We start from the raw sequence: 10,980 nt of genomic DNA, 5'->3' as shown, positions 1-10,980 counted from the left end.
TTGACCATTAACTTGTATATTAATTTTAGGATTGTCAGATAATCTATACTTAGAACCAAATATTATACTCATAGTTTTTGAAAGATTTAGTACAAGCTTATTTGTGTTGATCCAATTATACAATTTGCTAATTTCACAAGACAGAACCTGATTAAGCTCTGAACATGTAGGGGCTGCATAATAAAGAGTAGAATCATCTGCAAACATAGTTAATGATGCCTTACTGAGTATATACGGCATATCATTTGTGAAAATTGAAAATAACAAAGGTCCGAGGCAACTTCCTTGAGGAACACCACAATCCACGGACTTGCTACAAGATAATGCACCATTAAAATAAACTCTTTGCGACCTCTCCGACAAATAGCTCTTAAACCACTTAATTGTTGAGGAAGTAAAACCATAACTAATAAGTCTAGAAATCAAAATGTCATGGTCAATCACATCAAAGGCAGCACTAAAATCCAGTAGTAGTGTACCCACCAGCATTGAGTTATCAATTGATGTAAGCCAGCTATCCGACATTTGTGTCATTGCAGTGCAGGCGGAATGACCATACCTATAAGCATGCTGAAACATAGTGGTCAAATCATTGTTAGTAAAATAATCTCGCACTTGCTCAAATACAATCTTTTCCAATAATTTACTTAGAATAGGCAAAATACTAATAGGCCTACTATTTGGGCCACAAAAAGTTGATTTTGTGTCCTTGGGTAAAGGGATTATCTTACCCTCCTTCCAAAGTTTTGGACACACACCACTAACCAGACATCTGTTAAAAATGTGACACATTGGTTTAGAGATATGTCCAGCTGCTAACTTCAACAGCCGACTATCCAAGTTGTCTGTACCAACAGACCCTCCAACAGTCAAAGATCTCAACAACATTTCCACCTGCACAACATTAACCTGATGAAATTCTAAACTACACAGTTTATCTTTCATAATACACCTTTCAATTAGCTCATTTGAGTTGGAATCAACAGTGTATTTCATTGTCTCTCTAAAATTAGAAACCTTATTAACAAAATAATCATTAAAATAATTTGCAATCTGTATTGGCTTAGTCAAATAAACTCCATTCAATTCAACAAAAGAAGTACAAGTAGATTTTTTTCCCATGATTTCATTAAGTACATTCCACATTCTCTTACTATCTGTACCACTGTCTTCAATTCTCTTCTGAAAATATTTTTCTTTTCACTCTATTCTCCTTGGTCACCTGATTCCTTAAAATACAATAACATTTTCTGTCCTCCAGAGAGTTAGAAAGAACCGCAACCTTTTTAGCCTCTTCCCTTTGAGCCATTATGCTCTTTAACTCAGTATCAACCCAAGGAGCACTTTTGGCTTTAACTGTAAATTTCTTTAATGGGGCATGATTGTTAACAACTTTCATAAAACAATCCATAAATAAATTAAGGGATATATCCACATCATCAATATCACTTATCAAATTCCATTTAATATTATCCAATTCATTTAAAAACACTCCTCATTAAATACCCTATAAGATCTTTTCATAATAATTTTAGGACAGGCTCTAGGTAGCTTAGTTCTCCTGGAGACAGCAATACAGTTGTGATCACTAAAGCCAACTGTCACAGAAATAGGTGTTGAGCACATATCAGGATTATTAGTGTAAATATGATCAATACATTTTGATATTAAAGATCCTGTATTGTTACTAGAAACTCTTGTTGGTTGATCCATTAGTTGAGATAACCCACAGGTGTCTGTCATGGTTTTAAGCTTATTCTTCAGAGGACAAATCTCAGATAGCCAATCAATATTTAGATCACCCAGCCAGTATATCTCTTTGTTTTCCTCAGTCACCTTGTCTAGCATATTACATAAACCATTTACATACTCTATCCTGGCACTAGGTGGCCTATAACAACAACCAAGAATAATCGGTTTTAAATTTGGAATATGTACCTGTAACCATAACACCTCAACTTCATCAACCATTAAGTCCTGTCTCAGTTTAACAGGGAAATGATCCCGTATATAAATGGCCACACCACCTCCAAACCTGTTTCGATCATTTCTATAAATTGAAAACCCCATATATCAACATCTGAATTATCTATGAAGTGATCCAAATGAGTTTCAGAAATCATGAGTAGGTCTATTTTGTTTAGTTGCAAAAATAAAGACAAGTCTTGAATTTTGTTCCTTAAACTACATATATTAATATGTGCAAGTATTAAACCTTTAGGTAGTTTATTTATGCTGGTCATCTTAGTTAAAAGTAAATAAGTCTTATATTATAATCCAATTAAATATCTTGTACCCTAAGTTATTTTATCTTCATCAAGTAGGCTACATACATATAAGTCCTGAACACAGACTCACATACATGTACACAAACATATAAAACTGATCTTTAAAGCCCATTAGACCAATAACTGACTTTGTCCATCCCTTGGGATGATGATCAGTTATCATACTTCAAACTCGCCTTATCCCTCTCTCTCTGGCAGCTTTAACCTTCGGCCACAACTCTTTCCTCCTCAGTTGCACAGCTTCCGAGAAATCTTCGTTAATGTAGATCTTGGTGCCCTTTAATTTCTTGGCAGAAGAAAGAATCAGCTCTCTGTCCTTAATGCGAAGAAGTTTAACAACAATTTTCCTTGGCCTTCCCTCTCCTGAAACTGACCAAGTCTCTGGGCACGCTCAATGTCCATATTTATTCCATCTAAGCCCAAGTTTTTGAGAACATTTCTCGCACCTTTTCTCTGATTCACACTAATTCTCTCCTTTCTCGTCAGCAATGCCATCGATTAAAATATTTGTTCTCCTGTTCTGATTTTCAATGTAATCCAGCTTGTTGAGCATTGCATCCAATTCCTGCTTGGAGGTAGTAATGTTTGTCTCAAATGCCCTTATCTTTGACTCAATCTCCTTGCATCCCATCTTCTCCTCTTCAAACTTTGATTGGGTAAATTCAAGCTGGTCTTCAGCTCCTGTACATCTCTGATAACACCATCCAATCTTTTGTTAGTTCCATCCATAATCAGCTGAATGAAACATTTGAAGTTATCTTGCTGCTGCAATAACATATCTTTATAGATCCCTCTGCTGCTCCATTAATTGAGAGAGTACACTCATTGTAACAACAGCGTCATCCTCACAAGGAGATGTTTTAGCATTCTTAGGAGGCATAATGTGTCTTACCAGGATGTACCGGGAGTTGATGAAAGTAGCAAATGTTGATGGTTACAGATCTGTTTGTCCAGGTCCTAGTAGGCCCAAAAGCCCATCAACTTGGGCTGCAGCGCAAGCTCAGCAAATAGTGGAAATATTGTCCCCAATATTAAGCCGCAATTTAAATAAAATGCAACTTGAGGCAATTAACCACTAAATTTGAGAATACAATAAAGGATTCAGTAGATTTTTGTTAGATTCTAAGAGGCCAGGTTCTCAGAGAAAACTCCTGGCAGCCATCTTGTCAGAGATTTTGACTTGAACTTGCCCCTCAAAGACTAGGTATAAACCATCCAGTAGAGTACTAGTAGTAATGTTACAGACTGGTATAAACCATCTAGTAGAGTACTAGTAGTAATGTTACAGACTGGTATAAACCATCTAGTAGAGTACTAGTAGTAATGTTACAGACTGGTATAAACCATCTAGTAGAGTACTAGTAGTAATGTTACAGACTGGTATAAACCATCCAGTAGAGTACTAGTAGTAATGTTACAGACTGGTATAAAGCATCCAGTAGAGTACTAGTAGTAATGTTACAGACTGGTATAAACCATCCAGTAGAGTACTAGTAGTAATGTTACAGACTGGTATAAACCATCCAGTAGAGTACTAGTAGTAATGTTACAGACTGGTATAAACCATCCAATAGAGTACTAGTAGCAATGTTACAGGCTGGTATAAACCATCCAGTAGAGTACTAGTAGTAATGTTACAGACTGGTATAAACCATCCAATAGAGTACTAGTAGTAATGTTACAGACTGGTATAAAGCATCCAGTAGAGTACTAGTAGTAATGTTACAGACTGGTATAAACCATCCAGTAGAGTACTAGTAGTAATGTTACAGACTGGTATAAACCATCCAGTAGAGTACTAGTAGTAATGTTACAGACTGGTATAAACCATCCAGTAGAGTACTAGTAGTAATGTTACAGACTGGTATAAACCATCCAGTAGAGTACTAGTAGTAATGTTACAGACTGGTATAAACCATCTAGTAGAGTACTAGTAGTAATGTTACAGACTGGTATAAACCATCCAGTAGAGTACTAGTAGTAATGTTACAGGCTGGTATAAACCATCCAGTAGAGTACTAGTAGTAATGTTACAGGCTGGTATAAACCATCCAGTAGAGTACTAGTAGTAATGTTACAGGCTGGTATAAACCATCTAGTAGAGTACTAGTAGTAATGTTACAGACTGGTATAAACCATCCAGTAGAGTACTAGTAGTAATGTTACAGACTGGTATAAACCCTCCAGTAGAGTACTAGTAGTAATGTTACAGACTGGTATAAACCATCCAGTAGAGTACTAGTAGTAATGTTACAGACTGGTATAAACCATCCAGTAGAGTACTAGTAGTAATGTTACAGACTGGTATAAACCATCCAGTAGAGTACTAGTAGTAATGTTACAGACTGGTATAAACCATCTAGTAGAGTACTAGTAGTAATGTTACAGACTGGTATAAACCATCCAGTAGAGTACTAGTAGTAATGTTACAGACTGGTATAAACCATCCAGTAGAGTACTAGTAGTAATGTTACAGACTGGTATAAACCATCCAGTAGAGTACTAGTAGTAATGTTACAGACTGGTATAAACCATCCAGTAGAGTACTAGTAGTAATGTTACAGACTGGTATAAACCATCCAGTAGAGTACTAGTAGTAATGTTACAGACTGGTATAAACCATCCAGTAGAGTACTAGTAGTAATGTTACAGACTGGTATAAACCATCTAGTACAGTACTAGTAGTAATGTTACAGACTGGTATAAACCATCCAGTAGAGTACTAGTAGTAATGTTACAGACTGGTATAAACCATCTAGTACAGTACTAGTAGTAATGTTACAGACTGGTATAAACCATCCAGTAGAGTACTAGTAGTAATGTTACAGACTGGTATAAACCATCCAGTAGAGTACTAGTAGTAATGTTACAGACTGGTATAAACCATCCAGTAGAGTACTAGTAGTAATGTTACAGGCTGGTATAAACCATCTAGTAGAGTACTAGTAGTAATGTTACAGACTGGTATAAACCATCCAGTAGAGTACTAGTAGTAATGTTACAGGCTGGTATAAACCATCTAGTAGAGTACTAGTAGTAATGTTACAGGCTGGTATAAACCATCCAGTAGAGTACTAGTAGTAATGTTACAGACTGGTATAAACCATCCAGTAGAGTACTAGTAGTAATGTTACAGGCTGGTATAAACCATCTAGTAGAGTACTAGTAGTAATGTTACAGGCTGGTATAAACCATCCAGTAGAGTACTAGTAGTAATGTTACAGACTGGTATAAACCATCCAGTAGAGTACTAGTAGTAATGTTACAGACTGGTATAAACCATCTAGTAGAGTACTAGTAGTAATGTTACAGACTGGTATAAACCATCCAGTAGAGTACTAGTAGTAATGTTACAGACTGGTATAAACCATCTAGTAGAGTACTAGTAGTAATGTTACAGACTGGTATAAACCATCTAGTAGAGTACTAGTAGTAATGTTACAGACTGGTATAAACCATCTAGTAGAGTACTAGTAGTAATGTTACAGGCTGGTATAAACCATCCAGTAGAGTACTAGTAGTAATGTTACAGACTGGTATAAACCATCCAGTAGAGTACTAGTAGTAATGTTACAGACTGGTATAAACCATCTAGTAGAGTACTAGTAGTAATGTTACAGACTGGTATAAACCATCTAGTAGAGTACTAGTAGTAATGTTACAGACTGGTATAAACCATCTAGTAGAGTACTAGTAGTAATGTTACAGGCTGGTATAAACCATCTAGTAGAGTACTAGTAGTGTCAGTTACTATGGTAACTTCACCTCAGAGTCAGTTACTATGGTAACTTCATCTCAGAGTCAGTTACTATGGTAACTGAGCCTGTGAACCTAACCTGGTCAGGAGCAGGTTTTTTTCTCTCTGTCTCCTCCCTCTGACACAGCCCTCTCTCATTTCCTCATTCATTCATTCATTCATTCAATCATTCAATCATTCATTCATTCATTCAATCATTCATTCATTCATACAATCATTCATTCATTCATTCATTCATTCATTCAGTCAGTCATTCATTCAGTCAATCATTCATTCATTCATTCATTCAGTCTGGACCAGGCACATTTTAGAGCGGTTTGTTATCGGCATGACTAAAATAGGATTGTTAGGTAACGTTCTAGATGATCGATGATCCCGTTGATGTAGAAGCTGTAGTACCTCTCAGGGAGTCTCATGGACAGGCTTTAACTGCCCAGCACATTCTTGGGTCGCATTACGTTTTTAGCAGACGGCAGTTTTCTTTATTGGTGTGTATATGGATCATACTGTAATAGTAAAGCCACTGTATGCAGAGCTGTCAGAAAAGTGTGACTCGCTCCGAAACGTTTTTTAAACATTTTTGTAGTGTTCCCTGGACACAAACCAGTGAGAGCCATTAAAAAGAATTAATTATTAATTATAGTTCTGTTATCCCTGTGGAGGCTGGGGGCATTGAACCCGAGTGGACAATGTTCAAAGTTTCCATTGCTGAAGCTGCAGCGAGGAGCTGTGGTCTTAGGGTCTTAGGTGCCTCAAGGGGCGGTAACCCACGAACACCGTGGTGGACAACGGTGGTCAGGGAAGCCGTCCGACTGAAGAAGGAGTCTTTCCGGGATATGTTATCCCGGAGGACTCGGAGGCAGTTGCAGGGTACCGAAGGGCCGAAGGGCTGCAGCCTCTGCCGTGAAAGAGGCAAAGCAGCGGGTGTGGGAGAAGTTTGGAGAAGACATGGAGAAGGACTTTCGGTCGGCACCAAAGTGCTTCTGGAAAACTGTTCGCCACCTCAGGAGGGAGCGGGGAACCATCCAAGCTGTGTACAGTAAGGATGGGACACTGTTGACCTCAACTGAGGAGGTAATAGGGCGGTGGAAGGAGCACTTTGAGGAACTCCTGAATCCGACTAATACGCCCTCTATGTTAGAGGCAGAGCTGGAGGATAATGGGGGATTGTCGAAGTCGATTTCCCAGGCGGAAGTCACTGATGTAGTCAAACAACTACACAGTGGCAAAGCCCGAGGGATTGATGAGATCCGTCCAGAAATGCTCAAGGCTCTGGGTGTGGAGGGGCTGTCCTGGTTGACACGCCTTTTCAACATTGCGTGGAAGTCTGGGACGGTGCCAAAGGAGTGGCAGACTGGGGTGGTGGTTCCCCTTTTTAAAGGGGGACCAGAGGGTGTGTGCCAATTATAGGGGTATCACACTTCTCAGCCTCCCTGGTAAAGTCTACTCCAAGGTGCTGGAAAGGAGGGTTCGGCCAATAGTCGAACCTCGGGTTGAGGAGGAACAATGCAGATTCCGTCCTGGTCGTGGAACAACGGACCAGCTCTTCACTCTCCCAAGGATCCTGGAGGGAGCCTGGGAGTATGCCCAACCGGTCTACATGTGTTTTGTGGATTTGGAGAAGGCGTATGACCGGGTCCCCGGGAGATACTGTGGGAGGTGCTGCGGGAGTATGGGGTGAGGGGTCTCTTCTCAGGGCCATCCAATCTCTGTACAACCAAAGCGAGAGCTGTGTCCGGGTTCTCGGTAGTAAGTCGGACTCTTTTCAGGTGAGGGTTGGCCTCCGCCAGGGCTGCGCTTTGTCACCAATCCTGTTTGTAGTATTTATGGACAGGATATCGAGGCGTGATCGGGGTGGGGAGGGGTTGCAGTTTGGTGGGCTGGGGATCTCATCGCTGCTCTTTGCAGATGATGTGGTCCTGATGGCATCATCGGCCTGCGACCTTCAGCACTCACTGGATCGGTTCGCAACCCGAGTGTGAAGCGGTTGGGATGAGGATCAGCACCTCTAAATCTGAGGCCATGGTTCTCAGCAGGAAACCGATGGAATGCCTTCTCCAGGTAGGGAATGAGTCCTTACCCCAAGTGAAGGAGTTCAAGTACCTTGGGGTTGTGTTCGCGAGTGAGGGACAATGGAGCGGGAGATTGGTCGGAGAATCGGGCGCAGCGGGTGCGGTATTGCATTCAATCTATCGCACCGTTGTGACGAAAAGAGAGCTTAGCCAGAAGGCAAAGCTCTCGATCTACCGGTCAGTTTTCGTTCCTACCCTCACCTATGGTCATGAAGGCTGGGTCATGACCGAAAAGAACGAGATCCAGGGTACAAAGCGGCTGAAATGGGTTTCCTCAGGAGGGTGGCTGGCGTCTCCCTTAGAGATAGGGTGAGAAGCTCAGTCATCCGTGAGGAGCTCGGAGTAGAGCCGCTGCTCGCTGCGTCGAAAGGAGCCAGTTGAGGTGGTTCGGGCATCTGGTAAGGATGCCCCTGGGCGCCTCCCTAGGGAGGTGTTCCAGGCACGTCCAGCTGGGAGGAGGCCTCGGGAAGACCCAGGACTGGGTGGAGGGATTATATCTCCAACCTGGCCTGGGAACGCTCGATCCCCAGTCGGTGCTGGTTAATGTTGCTCGGGAAAGGGAAGTTTGGGGTCCCCTGCTGGAGCTGCTCCCCCAGCGACCCGACACGGATAAGCGGACGAAGATGGATGGATGGATGGATATAGTTCTGTTAATGATATGGTGCTGCAGCCTCAGAATGGGATTAGTATAGCTTACTTCTTCGCCGCAGGATTGCACCTTAATGAAATTATAGGTGTAATACAATTCCAGTTTTCACCAGTAATATTATAAGTTAACTGTGTATTAATACACGGTTAATGCGTAATATATATATATATATATATATATGTGTGTATGTATGTATGTATGTATGTATGTATATATATATATATATATATATATATATATATCCTACAAATACCTGTATGGAGCTGTATATCAACTTGTTGTTATTTGGTTTTTGCAGCTCACAACAGTAGCTACACTTCTTCTCAGTTGCTTTGGCCCTTTTCTCAGATCAGAGATGACAATAATGTGTCCCGTAGGGAATAGTGCTCCCTTTCATGTGCATTGTTCATTACACAATACTTACAGAGTGAACTGTTTAATATGGACAACAACACAAAGCAGATTGACTATCTTTGTGCAAACAATGGCGTAAGGACTGGTCAGTTTGATTGGGTCATTGGTAGAAATACTTGCTTTGGACATGTAAAGAAAAGATTTCAATCAAAATATACACTTTTGCAGGTCAGTCACTATGCGGTGCAATTTACACCAATTCTTTAAAGAAATGCACTCATTGTTGTGCAAATGCAAATTATTATTTAACAAATGCAGCAAAGTATCTGAGAAAAAATGTACTATAGTTATGATTGTATTTCAGTGGAGATGTCCATGTTGTTTTCACAGAGCTAAAACCAACCTGAATGATTTAAATTAGGAGGCTACAATAAGCTACACATCTGGCATGCTGTTATGGTGAAATATGCACCGCAGCATAGAGGTCTCTGTACGACCTCGAGCTTGTGTCGTACAGCTCTGGGAGATCGCTGACAGCCAAAATCAACCTCTCGTCCATGTTCCGTTTGTGGATCCACGTGTATTCAGTGTTTATTTTTATGTTTTTTCGGACACCTGAATGCACGTCACAGCACACCGCGGCAGCTCTTGCGCGTGCCGCGGTCAAAGTTGAACCATGTTGAACTTTGACCGCGGCACGCGCAAGAGCAGCGCTTTGCTCAGCGCTGCGGCAGACCAGTTGTTGCGCGTTCAAGCCATTGACAATAATGGGTTTCATAGCGCAGCGCTGCTGTTTGAGCCTTCAATGTGAACGGGCCTTCAGAGTTTGTTAAACCTCCTTCCTGAAACAGACCTCTGGTAGTAATGTTGATCAGTTAGACTTCAGAGAAAGCTCAACTACTGCAGCTGGGAGGTGTGTGTTTCTGTGTCTGTCTGTGTGTGTAACAGTCAGTCATATTGCCATGGTAACCAACCTCAGATATCAGATTATGAGATTATTATTGTGACATGTTTTTAAGATTAAGCAGAACAGCTAACACACACACACACACACACACACACACACACACACACTGACTTCAACAGAAAACATCTTTTTCTTACCGTCTTCAAATTTAGCGTCAAAGTCCATCGTCTGTCTGTCTGTCTGTCTGCCTGTGTGCCTGTCTCTGTGCCTGCCTGCCTGTCTGCCTGTCTGTCTGTCTGTCTGTGTGTGTGTCTGCCTGTCTGCCTGTCAGCTCTTCTTCTGCAGCTGTTAAAGCCGTCTCGTCCTCCTTACCTTTGTGGGCGGGGCCAGGAAGTGATGAGGTCACATGGAGGCTGTATCTTAGCAACCAGACAGCGCAGGTCTCCGCCCTCTCGGCCAGAAGCAGAGGATGAACCTGAAGCAGAAGAAATATGACGTAATAATCTGGAAGATGGTTTTAATCTCCTCTGAAGACATCTCTCTCTGTGTATGGAGTTATTCTGATGAATGTTTGGTCTTTAAGATCAAACAGGCTGAGAGGAACATCTGATGTTTATCTGTTAAAACCATCAGATCTGTTGTTCTCCAAGGGTGGAGGGGTGTGTGTGTGTGTGTCTCTGTCTGTGTGTCTGTGTGTATGCATGTGTGTCTCTGTCTGTGTGTGTCTGTGCATGTGTGTGTGTCTGTGTGTGTGTGTGTGTGTGTCTGTGTGTGTGTGTGTGTGTGTGTGTGTGTGTGTACCTCTAGGTTGTTGAGCATCAGTAACTGAGCATCAGACAGGATGCAGAACATTTGAGTCCAGACATCAGGCTCCGCCCTCCGACCACATGACAGCCAATGGATGGAGTTGCTCTTCAGCTCTGTGACATCATCACAACGTCATCATATCCCAC

General features: G+C 41.3%; 1 protein-coding gene across 1 annotated transcript in view; it reads right to left on the bottom strand.

Annotated features, from left to right (window-relative positions):
• The window catches only part of dab2ipa (DAB2 interacting protein a), a 59,097-nt gene extending 48,192 nt beyond the window's left edge, over positions 1 to 10,905 (bottom strand). The window contains exons 1-2 of the mRNA XM_028579239.1: positions 10,829 to 10,905; positions 10,400 to 10,502 (exon numbers count right to left, since the gene is read on the bottom strand). Coding sequence (XP_028435040.1) covers positions 10,400 to 10,502; positions 10,829 to 10,879 — 154 coding nt within the window. The 5' untranslated portion in view covers positions 10,880 to 10,905. The remainder of the gene's footprint in view (positions 1 to 10,399; positions 10,503 to 10,828) is intronic.
• Positions 10,906 to 10,980: the final 75 nt, after the last annotated feature.

Source organism: Perca flavescens, chromosome 5 (genome assembly GCF_004354835.1).
Source record: "Perca flavescens isolate YP-PL-M2 chromosome 5, PFLA_1.0, whole genome shotgun sequence".
Classification (NCBI taxonomy): domain Eukaryota; kingdom Metazoa; phylum Chordata; class Actinopteri; order Perciformes; family Percidae; genus Perca; species Perca flavescens.
The sequence above is the reverse complement of the archived record's forward strand: the minus strand, read 5'-3'. Positions and strand labels throughout refer to the sequence as shown.